The sequence below is a fragment of the Aspergillus steynii genome, assembly GCF_002849105.1.
Source record: "Aspergillus steynii IBT 23096 chromosome Unknown P170scaffold_9, whole genome shotgun sequence".
Taxonomy (NCBI): domain Eukaryota; kingdom Fungi; phylum Ascomycota; class Eurotiomycetes; order Eurotiales; family Aspergillaceae; genus Aspergillus; species Aspergillus steynii.
Window position 1 is genome coordinate 477,002 of NW_020194406.1, and position 18,918 is coordinate 495,919.

Consider the following 18,918-nt stretch of genomic DNA (forward strand, 5'->3'; position numbering starts at 1 on the left):
CATTGGCCGACGCATCACTAATAAGATCGATCGGATAAGTCAGCTGCGTTCCTGGCAGCTCTCACCCGCCGGAGAGATCTTTTATCGATAGGCCGAAGTCTCCACAACAAAATATTCTACCGACATCATCAACTGCAGGGACTTTGTTTTTCTTTGCTCACTCGTGAACAAGGAACCATGGCTAAGACGAGAAGTGAGTGATCCATTGTCCCTATGATTGGAAATAAAAGTCCTATTTGTGAATTCCCTTTCTAACACTACTGGATTTAACTAGCCCAGTCAAAGCATTCCCGCGCCGCGAGGCGGGAAGCTTCGCCGAGTCTTGAGGTCGACAAGTCTGTCATGTCCCTCCCCCGCGTCGAGGAGACCTCGCTGCCGCGCGATTCCATTCTCGCCGATCGCGCAAATGCCGGCGTGTCCAAAAAGCAGGCGAAGCCTCGGAACAAATCTCGGGCGCAACGCCAGAAACAACAGAAGGGTATAGAAAGAGCAGAAAACGTTATAGATCAGATGGAGAAGAAGGTGACCAAGAGTGTCAGCCGCGCAAAAACCGTGAAAGCACGCAGGGTATGTGCGATGTCAACTCCTCTCGGGAACTCTGTGTCAAAAGACATGTTCTGATCGCAACACTTCAGGGCGAATGGGAGGATTTGAACCGCAAATCCGTAGCGTCGAAATTCCAAGCCCTCGAGAACGAGTTCGATGACAACGATGATGATGATGCTATGGTCGACGACTCCGCGCCTCCTGCAAAGACCAGGAAGCCTAAGTCTCAACAAACAAATGCGACCCAGAACCCTGTCGCAGACGAACCCGCAGGCATTGACGAAGATGAGGATATCACCTGAATGTAACGACGGGGAACAAACGCAGAGGAAATGTCAGACCAATTTGTGTCGGTTATTTCCTTGGCCTAAGCTGGTTGATCATTCGCTCGATATCCGAGGCGGCAGGTCCGGAAGCTCTCCCGCGGAGTAGCTCAAGGGTATTGAAATCTTTGGCCTTGAGGGCTTCTTCTCCGGCTTTTACAATCATTCCGCATTTAACCCACATTTCCACCTTGTCCTCGACGGGCAGATTGGTACATTTGGGGACGAACAGTGAGGCAAGCTTTGTGTTTCCGGCGCCCAAAATCTCGTTATAGAAAGGCTGTCATTTCCAGTGAGCTTGTGCATTTGAAGATAACCAGGGGATATGCTCACCTCCCATCCTATCGGCGATTTCTTGTTTTTACCGATTTCCTCTAATTCACCCCAATCCCGCTTGGCGACTAGGGCTCTCAATCTCAACCACCAATATGTCTTCTCTGGCATCTTAAATTCGCTCTGGAGCTTCTGTGCTCTCTTGCCGTAACCTGATCTGACCAGTCTGTAGACAGTCTCGTTCAAGCTCAGGCCGAGAAATTCCGATCGATCAGTGAGATCCTTGTCCAGGTTTTCTTGGACCTTCAACAATTGCGATGCCTCGGAGAGTAGCTTCTGCTGCAGAACCACGGTCGCATCTTTTGAATCCGTTAGTAGGCGAGATGCAAGCTGGATTTTCTCGGTCTTGCGCGGTAGCTCCGTTTGATTCAATGCCTCGGCGAGGAGAACGTTTGAACCATCGATTGGGCGATCATCTTGGTAGTAAAGATCTTTCAACAGCTCTGGATCCTCTCCCAGGGCACTCGTTTCCACAAGTGCCGATGCCATGGGCCGTGTGTTGATCACCCTAAAGAAGCTGGCGAAAGGGAGCTTGCTCTTCAAGTGTAAGAGTACGTAGTTCACAAGGTCGTTGTCTCCGCTCTCGATGGCCTTGTCAAGGGCTATCTCATCTTCTTCCATGTTCAGCAACAACGGAACCTGTTTTCCGGCGCGTGGCTCGTGGTTCAATAGCTGAGTTGCCAGGTGAGATCGACCCTCATCAAAGGCAGTCTGTGCTATTAATTCAAACGAGATTCCTGGCTTTCCATCCAACCGCTGGACGATGAGCTTGCAGACAGCTTCGTCGTCGACGGTGGAGATTTTGACCTTCTGGCTAGCCCAGTGAACGTATATCTTGTCGGCTGGAAGTTGAAGGTATTCGGAAACTCGAATAGCTAGGAGATACTCATGTCGATTCACCAAGCGTTCGACCAGCTTCTCCGGAGTCAATCGAAGATACTGCTCGTAAGAAATCGGGAGACCAATTTGATAGTCTCTCACTGCCTTCAGAACTCGCAGCTTCTCGGTCATCTCTACAAATTCATCACTGTTGTACAGATCCAGGACAGACTTGCCAAACGATGCGGCTTTTAAGAGACGTTTCTGCCAGTAGGCGTGGAATTCGTGACCAGCAGCCTTGACACAAATGTCGACTGCCTCCGGAAGACTCGGACGGATTCTTTGGATGTTTTCATCCGCTTTAGGCGACTTCTTTTCCAACAGATCTACCGAGTCCAATAAGACCGAAGCCGGAGAAGTAGACCCAAGACGGAAAATTGCCTCCGTGACATCTTATATCATACTATTAGCCTCCAAGCAAAAGAGGCTTGTGTGCAGACTCACCTGTAACTTTATGTAAGAACTCGCAGGTGTCGTTCGTGATCAAACGAACGCCATCGAATTCGGGGATGACATGAACAGTGTCATCGTAGTAGTATCTTTATCGGTTAGAACACGAAGCGCGCAGGTGGAAAATGAGAAACTCACCGAGCAGCAACACCACTAGGGCCAATGAGATGCACCTCATCCTCCCATGCAATCACCACAGCATCATCGCCACACCAATCGACTGTCCGCGGTGTTACTCGAGATTCAGGGTCATATTCACTGTATTTGCTTTGGAAATCGCTGCTAACAACCCAAACCTTTCCTTCAGCCGTGATGAGAGCCACAAACTTCCCGGTCGGAGATACGCTTGCATGCTTGAACGGCCCATTTTGAAGAACTTTGTCTTCTGCCTCGGTCGGGTCTATCAAGTAGACAGTCTTGTCGACGGCCAACAACACCTCAACCGAGCGAGACAGTGTATAAGCTGGAGGAATTAAAGACCACGAAGACACCTCTCCTTCGGGGCATGGAGCAAGAAGTTTGGGCCTTGGCTCATCATAGTTCGAGACAGCAACCAGCTGGTTATTCGAGAGTAGAGCGACAAAGCCAGATGTCCAGAACCGACAAGCCCGGACCCCGTATTCTTCGGCACCCTGAAGAATAAATCAGTTGATTGGGGATTTAGACAAAATCGAAGAGCACCGGGACCTACATTTCCGAGGGAAAACGATGTGAAATCACCATGCAGGCCGAAATATCGCCGCACCGTCCCATCTTCCGTGATGACTAGCAGCTCTTCGCGGTCAGACCAACCCAACCCCCGGATTGTACCGTACTCCCACTGGAAGAATTAGCATGAACCCTACAAGGGAATGAAATGAGGACTCTACTGACGTTAATTCGGTTGATATGTTTGCCCGAGCATGAGTAGATGTCGATGCTTGATTTGGCGGTCTGGGCATCCCGAAACCGGAACACCTTGCTCTCATCTCGGTGCAGAGCTATGGTCGCTATGTCAGCATCACGTTGAAGATATCCAACAAGACATGCAGTCAGTAGACGGTGCGGCGCATACCGATAGCCCCTCCGTACGGAGCGCCAACAACAATGTAGTTCTCCAGTTGGACGTCATCGTCGAAGATGGCATCATACACCGGTACCTTGCGGTAGAAGCTGTCACCCAGCTTCTCCCAGTTCGCCAGGGGGTTTGACGGCGCCATTTAGGAAGATGGGACCATGGAAGGATGGAACTGAATCATGGAGAGAGAGGGAGAGAGAGAGTCGTTGATGCCAGGCACCGCTTTGGCTGGTCGGAAGCTCCAGCTCTTCCCGGCACTAAACCGCGTTGGGAGCCTCGCGTCCATGCCGATCCCTGACCAGACCCGTTCATCTTCCATCGTCCATCGTCCCTCTTCTGCCTTCTGGACTGCCCTGGATTGAACTGAGATGCCATGATGAGGAGGAATGCAGGCGCTGGGTATTATGGATGATACTGCGGAAATTACCCGACTGGCCGTGGAACTGTCGGATCTCGAAGTCGCTCTCCTGCTGTGTCTTGCGGTGCGCGAGCATTGCCGCATCGATACCACGAGCGAGAACATCCATGACGTTGCCAAAGAGCTCGCCCTGGTACTTTTGATCCGATTCCGTATTGCGCTCCGCAACTAACGACTAATTAGATATGTGCCAACACTTTTAATCTTACATATGCGGTCCTCGACTGCTCGGATGCCACGTCTTTCGATGATTTCTGCTCAAATATCATCCCGACAGATGCTCGCAGAAGATCAACTACCATTCGGTCTGCAGCTGAGCATAGGGTAGTCGATGTGGTGATCGCCAAGAATTTCAACCATGTCGCTGAAGACGTTCAGGTCCAGGCCCTTGAGGTGAGAATGCAGCCGATCCACCTCTGGGATTCATTCGATTGACACTTCCTCTAGTTAATGCGCTCGAAAAAACTTGCCCTCAAAGATGGGATGCTCGAGGCTCCGGCAGATTTTCTCTTCGTGCCTCTCCTAGTCCGTCGCTCAGAACAGGATCAGCCGAAATTGAATGCTCATTTGGTTAGTTTGGCCCCTGCAAAGTCCGACTTTTCGACACTGACGTAGCTGAAGAACGACCATTTTATCATCTCTCATTTTCATGATTCCGGCGATGGCTACATATATCTAGAAGAAAACAACGACTGGCTTTCGGATAGTCAAATGTCGGCATCATCCGTGGTGCGCAAGTCCGAGGCACCGCAAAACAAGCGCAACCCGAATATCGACCGAAAGGTATGTTATCCTAACCATATATAAGACAGCACATCTAAGTCATTCAAGACTCTGGACAAACTGGAACGAGCCAGTAATGCCGTCACAGCCGGAGCCGATATCGTCCGGTACCAGCAGGATATTATCGTGTTTCTGCGTCTCAGCCGCGCAGTTGCGGGAGGTATATCAGTCCGCTCTAATATTCATTTCAAAACGCTTTCAAAGTACGTCCATATTCCTTATATAGCCCTGTGCTATATTGACTCATGAAACAGACTGCTCGCCACGCTACATGGGGTAGACTACCTCACCCCGTCGATCGTGGCCTTAGCCGCAAAGAAGGTCTTTCGACATCGAATTGCTGTGGCCAAGCCGGAAGACGATCGCAGTCTCCAGTACGGCAGTGACTTGAAAACGATATCTCAAGTTCTGGCCTATGCCACACCAGACACTATTCTAGAGAGTGTTCTTGCTCTCGAGACTCCCATATGATATTGAAGGATGCCGTCAAACTACCAGCCTAGCGAATGCAATATTATCTTCTTTCCAGCATGTGTATATATCAAACTCATCAAGACAACTTATTCAACAACCTCAAGTCTATCCTTTAAACTATCAATCCAAAGAAGACTCAACCAAGTTAATAATACCACTCAGCATATTAAGCACCAATTCCAGCACCCCATCCAACACGCCGCCCGTAAACGCTAACAAGCACTCCAGAGTAGTCACCAGGTTATTCAACACATCCATGAGGTTGCATTGCCCTTCGCTCTTCTCATCCTTCTTGTCATCCTCATCATCGCTGTCGCTATCACTGTCACTGTCACTGTCACTGTCACTATCGCTACTACTACTGCTGCTGCTGCTGCTGCTACTGCTACTATCACTGTCACTCTCACTCTCATCAACCTCCCCACCACCACCTCTCTTCCGCAGCCATCTCCTCCTCACCCCCTCCAACTCAGCAGCAGCAGTACCATTCCCACCCCTAAGCCCCTGACACCTCAACATCCCACTAGCCACTTTCCTCTTCGAACGCTGCATCTTCTCTTTCACGGCTTCTATCTTCCCAGATCCCTCAAGCTCATCTCGCTTTGTCTTCGCCTGCGCTTGCGCTTGTGCGTGTGTTCCGTTCCCGTTGCCATCAAGCGCATGGTAGCTATCCGCATCCAGATGTAATACTTTCTCTAGGATGGGCGAGATGCGCGTTAATGTGTGGTTTAGTTTTTCGAGGGTCGCGCAGTCGGGGAGGTTCGGTTTTGAGGTTCGAGGGGGGAGGGTGTGCGTGTGTAAATGTGTATGTGTATGGCGGTGGGCGTGAGCGTGGGCGAGGTCGAAGCATAAAAGTAGGAGGAAGAGGGTGGATAGGAGGGTTGAGAGGATGGGTGGGTGTTTCATTTTGTTTTAGTTGGTTGGGTTTGCGATTGATTTTTTGCTGATAGAGGTATGATTGAATATGTTCGAGGACGGAGTGCAGATGGATGGATTCCCAGAAGGTATGCGATTATGGGTTCATGGAATAAAGTATGTATGGACTAGGCGAGAGAAGAGAAAGGGGATATTACTTATAGTACGTGCAGTCAACGGAGACAAACAAGCTGAGTTTGCGATATATCACTTTCGCGGCTGGCTGTCAGGACTGTCCTACCGGAACTAGCTGCGCCACTGACTTGGTCCCCTGAAGATCTTTGGACTCTTCAGGTGGTCATTTCGATCTATTTAACTTATTTTGTTAATTAGCGTCTCGTAACATTCTGATTGATAGTGTCGGAAGGACCAAACTCCGATGATACCCTAGTGTACGATCTTTTTTTGTCCTACAACCTGATCGATAACATTTTCAGATCAGATACCTACTACTACCTCATACTATACACTGACTCACGTCTACCCTATCAAAGACAGCTATCTAATACCCCCTCGCCGTCCTCGGCCTCGCCTTCAAAAACATATCCGGCGGCACGAACGCCGCGTCATTGACAACCCCAGTCTCATTCGCTACACCAGCCGCCTGATCGCCAGACCCCAACTCGACGAATCGCATCATTCGACGCCATTCGGACAGCACGACGTCGATCTCGGTCTTGGCGTCGCCGACGATGGCGTCCATCTTGATGTCGTTGCGGTCGTAGCCGAAGGGGTCTTCGAGCTGCGAGCCGATGCCCTCGATGCCGTAGAGGGTGAAGATCACGAGGCTGACGATGGGGACGGTCCACCAGCCCATGTCGTCGACCATTCCGAAGGGAAGGACGCAGCCGAAGAGCGCGAGGACTTGTTTCTGGTGGATTCTAGGATGGGGTTAGAGTTTCCTTCCGTTTTATATCCAATTGACCGATAGGGGAAGGAAAACGAAAACAGGCAAGGAAAGTAGAGCGATAGACTCACAGATGCGCTACCGGAATCGGCGTCAACCCGATCGTCTCCATCTTCCCATACGCGTCCATCAGGGTATTCAACTGCGCCTGCATCTGACTCGCACCAGGGGCATTGAACCAGCCGCGATCAACACCTCTCTTGATGAACCCGTCCACGAAGAAGCTCAACTGGAACGGCAACCCCAACCCTTCATCTTCATGTCCTTCCAGTCCCGCAGGCAATAAACTCGCATAGTCGTGATTATACGCGGCGATGCCGTCCTCGCCGACATCGTTCCCAAGAGCCCAGGCAGCGCCCCATTCGGCGCGGAGGTGGTTCTTGACGGCGTAGGGAATCGCCATGAGGATGCGAATGGTGCGCTCGATGTCCTCTTTTTCAGCGGCAGAGGGTGGCCCTTTGCTGCTGTATCCGTGCGTGATGATGGTGCGCACCAGGTTTCGGATACACGTATAGAGGGTGTTCATGGCGTTGCGACCATCCCAGAATCGACTGTACGATGTTTGGTTGCGGAAGACTAGCATCAGGCCGACGACGATGGAGAGAGAGGGGATCTGGGCTTGGCTTAGCACTGGACGGGAGGGATAGCTATCGCATGATGGGAAAACGTACAATGCTATTTGGAAGCCCGACGGTATCAAAGATATACAGGTCCAGACAGACAACAAATGCCGAAAAGACCGCATGTAGAGTGACCGACAGTAGGATGGCGCCGTGGATGGCGCCTTTGACGAACCGAAGAACTAAAGGCCATCTGGGCAAATTCATCATGTCAACGCGTTTTCAGAACCCCCCAAACGACAAATAAAGGCAAAGTCGAGCGAGTGGATACCTTCGAGGTTTCCTCCGAGCCGACAGCAGATGCGGGTGCGTGCCCTGGCGATGATGATGAGGATGTTGATGGCCGTTGAGAAGACCAGTGTTTTGACGACTCAGCGTAGGCGTCGGTGGCTCGCTAAAATTCAATCGCATCTTTCCACTGTTCATCGAGGGTTTCTGCTATCAATGGCTCAGATGCAGATTGTGCAACGATCAAAACAAAGCGGAGGAAAAGAGTCTAGCGGTCAGCAATCGCCATTTAGTTAATCAATCTAAGTCAATCGCGGCGTGCTTGGACCACCAACTAGTGCGACTCCCCTACAACAGCAGATAAAGACCTTAGCATAACGCCGGCTTTCATCATCTGGGTTTGAGGGAGGGGCACATCAAAGAACTCCACAAATCACATCAGCAGCCAAGCATCTGCGCGTCGAGGGAGTGCCGACTGCCGCTGCAGATTCGAGCGATGGTTGGTGCTTTGGCTGGCGATCTTATGTGAAATGACGTCGCTTCTGGCATGTGCACCCTCCCTAAGGATCGGAATGCTCTACTATGTATGGGACCACGATGCAGATAGGACTGGCGATGTCGTTTCCTTTCTCTCTTGTGTCTACAGTCCGAAAACTCGGGGGTTGGATTGGCTCATAGCTCTCCATTCCCTGTAATGTGATCAGACCTAGAGATGACTTAGTTATTTAGTGTCTTAGCAAAGCCTCGGGACTAGTCCCTCGATAGCCTCAGCTGTCAATCGATTCCTACGGAGTTCGAGCATTCATTTTTGATCGAGTTCTCATGCGATTTTTGAGCTGCAATGATAGATATTAGCTAGCATAGTAGTGTATAGCCATAAACCAGGGCAAAAGGGTAACTCTTTCTGCATCAAACCCATCAGGGAAGGTACAGTTGAGGGTCCTATGAATTAGAGTCCAATTCTTGGTATCGAATGTATGCTGCAAAGCAGGAATCATTGTTATGACGCTCAGATTCGCTCGAGTCCCTGTTGCTTTGATGCTCAGATTCGTTTGAGTTATTGTTGTCATGATGCTCGGGTTCGTTCGAGTCATTATTGTCGTGACGCTCGGATTCGTTCGAGTTATTGTTGTCGTGATGCTCAGGTTCGTCCAGGTCATTATTGGAAGCGGAAGAATGATGATATCCATTGACCAAAGGGCCCTTTCTCACCCCTGGCATGCATGCCATAAGGACATAAAAAGCAAAGCCACCAGGAACATGGTCGTCATTTGTTTGCTCATAATCTTGCGTATCATAGAAAGGGATTGAATACCCGCAGTGGTTCCGAACTCGATGATCGATGTTTTCAACGAACGCCTCGATTTCCGGCACCTTTTCCTTCCACGGCTGCGTGTACGGACGGCCCTCCACATGCTCGGTGGCAGGCGGCGTTTGATCAGGGATTCTGTAGCCATGCTCGTTAGGAACTGTATACCCCTGTAGAGGTAAGGTGGTTCAGCCTACTGCATATAGACCTTGATTATCGCCGGATGTCGTTGGAAGCAGGTGTCTTCGGACCTCCAGCCTCGAAATAAGCCAACGGCGTAACGCTGGCCATCATCGTCCAATGGACGCACAACTTCCCACAGCTTTTCTTTCAAGTGCCAATCCACTTTGACATATGTGTCTCCTTCTATGAATTGAGCCGTTCGGTGATATTGGCTGAGACCTCCTGCATCATTCGAGAACCACGACGCCATTTGGAGCTGTGGGGGGAAAAGTGATGCGGATGAGAGTTTTCTTTGGTTTGCTGGGTAGTAATGCAATATGAAGCTTAACGAATGTTGCTTTGAAAAGAGAATGTCTGGAAAGAGTGAAGATAACTGGGAGAGGAATTACGAAAGGATTGAAGGTCGCCGCATGGATGACTTCCATCAAGCTACCTGCCTTCCTAAAAATCCTGCGATTTCTGCGCGGAAGAGGAAGGGACAAACGAAGCTAAAGCAGTTGCTCAGAAAGAATGAGAGTTTAGCAGGCACGAAAGATAATAAAATAGATAAGCCACCCAACCGACGGGAAAGAAAATCGTGTAAAGAACGGTGGCAATATGCCCGAGACTCTGGAAGAGGACATGAAACAAGTGGGAGGCCATCTCTGAGTTAGCTTGAACTGCTCAATAAGTCATTGCAAAATCTTCACTTGCTAGGTTTAGGATCCAATGCTATGCGTACATATGTATATGCTTGATGAACGCTAAGGAGACAAAAAGATAGTGAAATGGGAGTGTAGGAAAGATAATAGGCCATGTCCGAGAAAGTCCAAGCGATGAGCTTGAAAAAACAAAACATCTCGCAGCGTATCGCCGTCCACAGTGTAACGCCAACCTTATCCAGAACGCAAAAGCCATGCACGGGCCAAAGTCCAGATCAACGGTGGACAGAAAAGGGTAAGGAAAAAGGTTCAGGATTATGAGTCAGATGTATAAGATCGGACGATAGGATCAACGGCCCTGGTTGAAAGGGTAATATGGAATGAAATAAAGGCTATTTGCAGCATGATGGGGTATAATTCTCAAATATGGGGGGAACATAGTGTAAAGGTTGTAAATGGGCTGTGCGATGCAACGTGGTCGAACGTAAATGCCAGTGATGAAAGGTGGATTAAACAAAAGAAAATAATAGAGGCATTCCGACGGGTGGGAATGTTGTAAATCGTGAGCAAGTCGGCATAATATTGTAGCGAGTCGTATTGCACCAATATGCTTGCAAATATCACTGGTCGCATTGTGCTTATGACGTGGAATCGAATCGAGCGAGGTCGATGGCAATTCATGTTTCTGACATGCTAGCTCGACCATCGAATGCCAATGGTCCGGAGTCGTTCTGTGGCGTCAAGGGATTATCCTCAGACGATTCAGAGCGAACAGGCGTGTCCGAGCGAAGCTGGGCTTGTCGGCATTGAATAGGGGCAGAGGTTTGGCCCACAGCCTGCCAGCCGGGAATATCAGAACTAGTATGGGTGGGAACGGTCTCAAGGTTCGAGGAAGTAGGATGGTCCGACTCGCGAGCAGTCTCTCTTGCAGCCTCCGAGTCCTGTAGACGCATGCTTTCAATATTGGCGGCGAGACCTGCTTCGGAGGGCAAGCCATCCAATGCTTCATCGACCGAGCTCAGGGAAGTGTTGGTGACATGGTTGCCTCCGGAGGGAGTAGAGTGTGTTTCCGTTCGAATCTCTTCGGAAGAAGACGAAGGCTTTTCCTCCGCCGCAGAACTCTTCTGCTCAGTGTCCTCTGCCTCGAAATCATTCGAATCATCGACTTCGGCGCTGAGATCCGTATAGGCGCGACAATTGGGACACTGGAACATGGGGTAGTCGGGCGTGTGAATCAGGCGCATGATGCATTTGTAGTGCCAGACGTGGGCACAAGCTGCCATGAACAAACACTGGTAGGGGCGCTTTTAGGACCAAAAGTTAGCGACCGAAAACCAACCCCGCGAGTAGAAGCCCAAGGACCAGAGACATACCAGAACCGAGCCCAAACAGATTGAGCATTCTCGACATCCAGCATAATCCGCAGTTTCCCCTTTCCCCAGGTTCTTGATCAGACTCTCGGTGTTTTTGCTGGGCGTCTTGTTAGCACCATCGTTACTGAGAAGATCTACGGTCGGGGAATCCGCATACTTGAACTCGTTGGGCTGCTGTTGCCACGATCGGTTACATTCGATCCGTATGCGGACACAGCGGAAAATCATTTCCTCGCCACCGCGAAAATCGATGCCCAGTTGCACGATATCTCCGTCTTTGACCGTGTATAGCCTCGAGGCCATGTTGGGCTGGCTCAGTCGCATGTGGTTCAGGAACGTGCCGGAGGAGCTGCCCACATCCTTGATGTGCCACTGTCCATTGACGTACATGAACTCGCAGTGTCGGCGACTCACCACCTTGGACTTGAATCCCACGGGCGCATCGGACGGCTCGGTCGGGTTGGGCTGCGGGAGGCCATCGCGCTCGGAGTAACGGCCGACCTTAATAATGCAACTTTCGGACGGGAGCGTTCGCGAGACAGGGATGAAGGGCAGGGACGGTCGGGCGCTCGACTGCGACTCCTGGTGGGGGAAAAATCGAATGGTCGCCTTCTGCCGGGGCCTGGGGGACGAGGGAAAATTTTCGGTTGCGACGGGATCAGGAGAATCGAACAGGGCGCTCTGCAGCTCAGCCGGAGCGGACGTGGGAGCGGCCTCGTCTGCTCGAGACTCGGAAGGCTGGGAGGAACCTCTCAGCCGCGCCATCGATTCTTGCGAAAAGCTCTCGGCCAGGTCGGTGGAAGGAGTCGAACTCGAGGATTCGGAATGGCGCGTCTCAAAAGGCCACTCAATTTGTAAGCCGCGGAAGCTGGACAAACTGGTCGAACTATTATTGCGGGCGGACTGTTCAGGTTCGGGGCATGGAGCCGGGTTGTTGCTAGTCGTCTCCACTATCGAAGCGTCGTCAGAATCGGAAGAGTCGTCCTCGATGACGGTGAGGAAAGGCGCCGGGCACAAGCGATTCACTCGACTGCCCAGGGTGTTTTGGCGGGTGAGACGCTGGGAGGCGGAGGAAAGCTGAGGCGAAAGATGGCCGTGAGTATAGGCACGCAACTGGCTCAGTCGGCGGAGGGGCCCAGCGCGAGAGTCGTCGTTGGAGGCGGCGGCAACGGAGGTCGACATCCCTGCCGATGTGCCTTTGATTGGCCCTGGCGGTTCTTTTTTTTTTTTTTTTTTCTTTTTCTTTTTCTTTTTTTCCTTTCTCCTTCCTTCTCGTTTTTCCGTCCTCCTTTCTCTGAATCAATAGCCAAGGATTCCGTTTAGGTTGTACCACCGATATTCTGATGTTTCGTCTCCAAAGTCTGAAGTCTGAAGGGTGTCGGAAAGATTCGAAGATTGGAAGAAGAAAGAAATTTCGTCCCCCTCGTTTTTCTAAAAAGAAAAAATAATCAAATAATCAAATAGAATAAAAATAAAAATAAAAAAGAGTTATTTCTAATTATGTTTAAATAATATTAATCGTCTGGTACCGGCCAGAAGAATTTTTTAATGGCGGAATCATGGAATGATCATGCCAATCTCCAGGAGCCACCCAGACTACACGCTGAAACTCGTGGGATCGTCACGATTGCCCTAAATTGGGATCTTCTTCTGGGAGGATAATTCCAGATCGGTTGGTTAGGTGGACTCTGCGATGGAGCACGGCAATGGTTCGGTGGAGAGATCCGATCACGATGGAATTGAGGTCGATTCAGACGACGCGGGAGGCGAGCCGCCGGTCAAGTACACGGACGAGGGGAGGAGGGGAGCATGAGGTGGTCTACGAGGTGCAGCATGGCAGAATCCAGAATGTACGATCATTGCGATCCCCGACGTGAGGAATGAAGAGCGCCCTGGAGAGAAACGAAGCAAATATGCGAGTCAGCGGTATGGCAAGATCGACTCGAGTGGGGCCAGCAGAATGCATACTCGAACACGGCACGCAAGAACCACACCATCATAGCCAAACCCCCGTCGATTTTGCCAGTGAACCGGTCTATTCCCCATTGACGCGCCTCGTGGGTCTCTCCTGAGTCCTGCAGACCGCGGTCGAACCGACGATTAGGTTTGGGTGTTTTTATTTTTATTTTCATTTGGTTTTTCCCTTCAGATTCTGGTCGGCTCCCACAGCTGCCATGCTGCCATTATGTGTTGGCAGATACCGTACATCGATAGATGGGCCCTGCACTGCACCGAGGATGTATCCTGCAGTGACTGCAGCAGGACGACCTGGCATGATGCCACTCTAAATTCTTCAATTGGGACCAACCAAGCTAGCCCCTAGGCCCAGAGAGACCCATCCAAACCATGCACGATCAGGTCATGGCCGAGGGGGAAACAGGACAACCACCGTCGCTTCTCGGCTCCACTCCGACCATCGAATTCCCATCCGGTAAGAGGAACACAAATCAAAACAACCCGAATGAATAAGGAGGATCGCATCATGAGGCCAAACCCCTCGTACATTCCAGTGCTGAATTCCGGGATGTTGATTTGGCGCGCCATGTGACGCGACAATCGACTCACCTCACGTGGTCTCTCCCCCGTCAGTATTGCCCGGCGTTGACCTGGCCCAAGTCTAGTCCACGTCCATTTCGATCGCCGTGACATGTTCTTCGAATTGATACTGCGGAGGATGATCTGGTACGCCTCGTGTCTCAACAATCCGATCAACCGTCAGACCTTGAGGACCGTGCTTTTGCTTCTGAAGTGACAGGTCAAATAGACCGGTTGATTATCCTCTGATTTATGGGACCGCGAAGAACCTAGCCGATCGACAGAGTAGTTGGTAGTTGCAGACAGTTCGTGCAGAAAGATCAGAGAAATTCATGCAGACCTTATTATCTTCGTTATCATTGTCTGCCACTTCATGTCATCTTTTGATGGGGTTTGCGGCCATGGCGTTGACTTGTTTCGTTCTGCTGATCATCCGTCTCTCTCCCTCAGCAGTCCGGTGACCATGGCGCATCACGACCCTGGACAAAGCCCGAAGCAGGCTGACCGAAAGAAACGGAGGCTGTCGTAGTACACGGCCGCCATAATTGATGTGATACTCAATATTCCACCTACACCAACTGTCCGTTCTCCAACCTTATTCGCGGTGGCGAAGTATCCATCACTTATGCTTCTAATAATCAAACACAGATGATTATGGCCATCACTCTCCAATTTTCTCCAACCACCCAGCCTTCTGACGCTGGCAGAAAGACCTCCCAAGGACAGTCACTGAATGGACCATGACATCATACCTTGGGGCGGTTTGCCTCTAGGAAGCAGGAATAAGGCCCTAGTTCGGTTCGGGTTAGTCAGGAACTGGGGGGTTCTGCTCTGATCCTTTGGCAGTTAGGCCTTACATCATGGCCAGTCCGTTGTTAATGTCACAGTCCTGGAGCAAAGTACCGTTCCTGCGAACCCTTGGTTTCTGGCTCACTGACGCGTGTCCATCAAATTTTGGTAACTCGCCGTTGAGAACACAAACCACGGTTGGGACATCGGGCCGTACAGTCGATAAGCCAATCTTAGAACAACTGGAATTTCCCTCGATTGAGGTACTGGGGGACTGGGTGCCGTAGGGCTCTGTCAGTGTCTTGCACGCTAGGCTTGGTTACTAGGAAGGCCCGTAACTACCTTAGGTTCAAGGACTCGGTTCAAAATTTGTTCTGAAGAAGGCACGGCTTCTTAATAATGGTAGTCTTAATTTTTCGGAGTCGGCGCTCGTTAATTATTATATCAGACACCGCAAGGCCGTTCATTTATAACTTTGTGCTAATGTGAAAAGATACTGAGTGTGTTTTATAGGTGCGTAGAGATCCCATTTAAGGTCGACCCATAATCGACGGATACTATATTACTACTCAATGTCCACATTGGCTACCAGTTCAGCGAGGCAGCAACATGGACAGAGATTTCGGATGCCAGGATAGTCCTTGGCCTTGTGGAAGGTGTTCGAGTTAAATTAATGGTTTGCAGCAGGGTTCTAACTATTGGGGCCTTGGGATAATTCTAACTTAAGAGCTCCGTGGGGAATAAATCCCAATCAGAGGGCCTTATATATCTATGACAAGCTAGACGTAACCAAAGAGCACGAAATAGAATCATCACGATATCGAGATGTTTATACATCCTGTGCCAAGACACGACAGCCATTTCAAGCGATCGATTCGGACTCCAACCCAATGATGTGCAACTAGTCAAGGATTGTAACGGGAGTGGTTCACCTTTCAAGGGTTGTTGATACATTCCATGACTATCACACGGGGTGCGGTGTTCCCGATGATTAGCTTCCGAGGTGGGCCAGGATGACCCCATGTCGGATTACCATTGCGTAGTTGCTATTTGGTGGGCGCGTTGGATTACGGAATAGAAGGTGAAAGTACGTCCAAGGCATCGATGTGAATACTGGACAGAGATAGAGCTTTGGGCTGACAGTGGCGTTGCATAGTTTGGATGGTCAACCCTGCGATGCTCCTGTTTGGCAGGGAACTCCGCACCAGACAGGAGTCAAAGGGACGAAGGGGTAGGCAAGGATGGGTTGCTGAATGGACTGCCAAGATCCATCGGGTGCCAGGATGGCAGAAGATAGGATCGAGAGATAGCAGTCGAGCCCAAGGAGGAACGGAGACGGGAACCGATCAGTAGATAAATATCCATCCCTTGATGTGCTGTGGCCATGAAGAAACGGTAAACGGGAGATCTCGTTCCTTCCGGGATGAGCTGCATATATCGAATTTATAATTAGATCGATGGAAATTAAATCGACGGTGACGCGAAGTAATGACACGGCTCTGACCGAGGCGGAGGAGGACGAGAGTGAGCTCCCCATCTGCGTGTGATCATTAGCCCAGTGACCACCGCTAGTCGCATACTAACTTAATGCTAACTACTCACCTGCCCGTCCTCCCATCTTCTCGTCTTCTTCCTACCAACCACCTCCCCCCTCCTCCAGTATCCTCGATTCCCACCTTGGGCGGGTTATCAATCCGAGAAAATTCCAAAAAACATTAAAAAAAGAAAAAAGAGAGAAAAGGATCGAGCGAAAATAAGTTTCCTCCCCGAAATCTCCCCTCCTATCACGCGCCGTTGCTTGTGTTCCCGAAAGCTCCAACTTGAGGCGGATGCAGAGCCTCCCAACCTCGCCTTCGTCTCATCGCCAATCGCTTTCCCTCACTTCCCGCACTTCCCTTGGGTCCCGAATTCGTCATCCTTCCGCCGCTTTTATCCATTCCATCGTTTGAGCCGACAGAAGAATCGAAACAGCCAGACAAAAACTTGTCGGCTGCTATCCCCGGTCGGATTTCACATCGGTTCCACCTCCTTTGTGTTTGATTGAGCTAGACGCTTGCGGGGCCGCAGTTTGGTCCTGCGGGCCTCCAATCTTGAAGGCATGGGTGGAATTGTGAATACCTGCTTTTCCTGCCTGTCGACGGTTGACCGCTGGTGTCATATCACCGCTTGTCTCGGTGGTGGTCGCTCGAGGGATGGAATTTACGAAACGACGCTCGCCGACAATGAGCGGGAAGCTGTCTCGGACTTGTTGGGCTACCTGGAGAACGTAAGTCGCGTCGCAACTGTTTTGGCGTCTTTTGCTCCAGCTAGCACTGGGAATCTCTTGTTTGCTGACAATGTTTCTTTGATCAGAGAGCCGAAACCGACTTCTTCTCCGGAGAACCCCTTCGCGCGCTGAGCACACTGGTCTACTCTGATAATGTGGACCTTCAACGAAGTGCCAGTTTGACGTTTGCCGAGATAACAGAGCGAGGTGTGTGGATTGTCTACGGGTTTCTCTGCAGCAGCTAACACCTACGATTCTTTAGACGTGCGCGAAGTCGATCGAGACACCCTCGAACCAATCCTCTTCCTGCTACAAAGCTCCGATATTGAAGTCCAACGGGCTGCCAGCGCGGCCCTTGGGAACCTCGCGGTAAATGGTTCGTACTAGTCCCAATACCCATCGGTCGGGGCCTCAGATGGCTAACGGGCCACAGCGGACAATAAGGTGTTGATCGTTGCTCTGGGAGGGCTGGCCCCTCTAATACGACAAATGATGTCTCCCAACGTCGAGGTCCAATGCAACGCTGTCGGTTGCATTACCAATTTGGCTACTCACGAAGATAACAAGGCGAAAATCGCACGCTCGGGTGCTCTAGGCCCGTTGATCCGCCTGGCCAAATCCAAGGACATGCGCGTACAACGCAATGCCACCGGAGCATTGCTCAACATGACACACTCCGGTAAGATGGTGATCCGGGCACCATGGTTTGTACTCTGATCTAACTTGGTGCGCAGATGACAATCGACAACAGCTTGTGAACGCCGGCGCCATTCCTGTCCTGGTCCAGCTCCTCTCCTCCACCGACGTTGACGTACAGTATTATTGCACAACAGCTCTTAGCAACATCGCAGTCGACTCGACGAATCGGAAAAGACTCGCCCAAACCGAATCACGCCTAGTCCAGTCTTTGGTACATTTGATGGACTCGTCAACACCCAAGGTCCAGTGCCAAGCCGCACTCGCCCTCCGAAACCTTGCGTCAGACGAGAAATATCAGCTTGAAATCGTGCGAGCCAAGGGTCTCCCCCCGCTCCTTCGTCTCCTGCAGTCCTCCTACCTCCCTCTTATTCTTTCCGCTGTCGCCTGTATTCGCAATATCTCCATCCATCCTCTTAATGAATCTCCGATCATCGATGCCGGCTTCCTCAAGCCTCTGGTGGACCTCCTTGGCTCCACCGACAACGAAGAGATCCAATGCCATGCAATCTCGACTCTTCGAAACCTTGCAGCCAGTTCCGACCGCAACAAGGAACTGGTTCTTCAGGCCGGTGCAGTCCAGAAATGTAAAGACCTTGTACTAAGAGTGCCCCTCAGTGTTCAATCTGAGATGACGGCCGCAATCGCTGTGCTGGCCCTCAGCGACGAGTTGAAACCGCATCTTCTCAACCTCGGCGTATTTGACGTCTTGATTCCCTTGACCGAGTCGGAGAGCATCGAAGTGCAGGGTAACAGTGCCGCAGCTCTGGGAAATCTGTCCTCCAAAGGTAAGCATGCCAGAACTTCATTCCATCTTGACCTGGACTAATGAGGATTATAGTCGGAGACTACTCGATCTTTGTTCGGGACTGGGCAGACCCTAATGGAGGGATTCACGGCTACCTGAACCGTTTCCTTGCAAGCGGCGACCCCACGTTTCAACATATTGCCATCTGGACCCTTCTACAGCTACTGGAATCCGAAGATCAGAGATTGATAGGATATATTGCCAAATCGGAAGACGTCGTGCAGATGGTGAAGAGCATCTCCGACAAGAACATCGAGTCCGATGACGATGAAACCGAAGACGGAGAGGGCGAGGTTATTGCGCTGGCACGCCGATGCCTCGAATTTCTTGGAAATGGACCCCGACAGACCCTGGTCGAGGGTTAGGACACATATCACACTGCCTG

General features: G+C 50.8%; 8 protein-coding genes across 8 annotated transcripts; 3 read left to right on the plus strand and 5 right to left on the minus strand.

The window, feature by feature from the left end:
- The first annotated feature begins 132 nt into the window (after window positions 1-132).
- On the plus strand, window positions 133-1,302 carry P170DRAFT_440566 (Alb1 domain-containing protein). The gene is made up of 3 exons (XM_024850106.1): window positions 133-193; window positions 275-567; window positions 636-1,302. The coding sequence occupies exons 1-3, from the start codon at window positions 178-180 to the stop codon at window positions 846-848; spliced, it is 522 nt and encodes a 173-aa protein (XP_024699554.1). The 5' UTR covers window positions 133-177; the 3' UTR covers window positions 849-1,302.
- On the minus strand, window positions 439-3,761 carry vp16 (tethering complex subunit VPS16). The gene is made up of 7 exons (XM_024850107.1): window positions 3,586-3,761; window positions 3,405-3,511; window positions 3,223-3,351; window positions 2,670-3,163; window positions 2,526-2,620; window positions 1,203-2,473; window positions 439-1,149 (listed from the first exon to the last, which is right to left on the minus strand). The coding sequence occupies exons 1-7, from the start codon at window positions 3,728-3,730 to the stop codon at window positions 901-903; spliced, it is 2,490 nt and encodes an 829-aa protein (XP_024699555.1). The 5' UTR covers window positions 3,731-3,761; the 3' UTR covers window positions 439-900.
- Window positions 3,762-3,992: 231 nt separating this feature from the next.
- P170DRAFT_367747 (uncharacterized protein) lies at window positions 3,993-5,260 on the plus strand (the record flags this gene model as incomplete). The annotated part of the gene is made up of 6 exons (XM_024844822.1): window positions 3,993-4,139; window positions 4,190-4,399; window positions 4,454-4,576; window positions 4,628-4,789; window positions 4,838-4,992; window positions 5,044-5,260. 6 exons carry the CDS (start codon window positions 3,993-3,995, stop codon window positions 5,258-5,260), a joined length of 1,014 nt encoding a protein of 337 aa, XP_024699556.1.
- A 123-nt stretch (window positions 5,261-5,383) lies between these two features.
- P170DRAFT_467973 (uncharacterized protein) lies at window positions 5,384-6,169 on the minus strand (the record flags this gene model as incomplete). The annotated part of the gene is made up of 1 exon (XM_024852511.1): window positions 5,384-6,169. The coding sequence occupies one exon, from the start codon at window positions 6,167-6,169 to the stop codon at window positions 5,384-5,386; it is 786 nt and encodes a 261-aa protein (XP_024699557.1).
- A 464-nt stretch (window positions 6,170-6,633) lies between these two features.
- Window positions 6,634-8,240, minus strand: P170DRAFT_467974 (bestrophin family protein). Its single transcript, XM_024852512.1, has 4 exons — window positions 7,977-8,240; window positions 7,757-7,898; window positions 7,157-7,698; window positions 6,634-7,059 (listed from the first exon to the last, which is right to left on the minus strand). The coding sequence occupies exons 1-4, from the start codon at window positions 8,129-8,131 to the stop codon at window positions 6,681-6,683; spliced, it is 1,218 nt and encodes a 405-aa protein (XP_024699558.1). The 5' UTR covers window positions 8,132-8,240; the 3' UTR covers window positions 6,634-6,680.
- Window positions 8,241-8,875: 635 nt separating this feature from the next.
- Window positions 8,876-9,675, minus strand: P170DRAFT_480022 (serine-leucine-rich repeat protein; the record flags this gene model as incomplete). The annotated part of the gene is made up of 2 exons (XM_024853749.1): window positions 8,876-9,380; window positions 9,440-9,675. 2 exons carry the CDS (start codon window positions 9,673-9,675, stop codon window positions 8,876-8,878), a joined length of 741 nt encoding a protein of 246 aa, XP_024699559.1.
- Window positions 9,676-10,743: 1,068 nt separating this feature from the next.
- P170DRAFT_430162 (FHA domain protein) lies at window positions 10,744-12,621 on the minus strand (the record flags this gene model as incomplete). The annotated part of the gene is made up of 2 exons (XM_024847935.1): window positions 10,744-11,370; window positions 11,440-12,621. 2 exons carry the CDS (start codon window positions 12,619-12,621, stop codon window positions 10,744-10,746), a joined length of 1,809 nt encoding a protein of 602 aa, XP_024699560.1.
- Window positions 12,622-16,861: 4,240 nt separating this feature from the next.
- On the plus strand, window positions 16,862-18,898 carry vac8 (protein anchor VAC8; the record flags this gene model as incomplete). Its single annotated transcript, XM_024844837.1, has 6 exons — window positions 16,862-17,029; window positions 17,116-17,236; window positions 17,292-17,405; window positions 17,463-17,708; window positions 17,764-18,513; window positions 18,567-18,898. 6 exons carry the CDS (start codon window positions 16,862-16,864, stop codon window positions 18,896-18,898), a joined length of 1,731 nt encoding a protein of 576 aa, XP_024699561.1.
- Window positions 18,899-18,918: the final 20 nt, after the last annotated feature.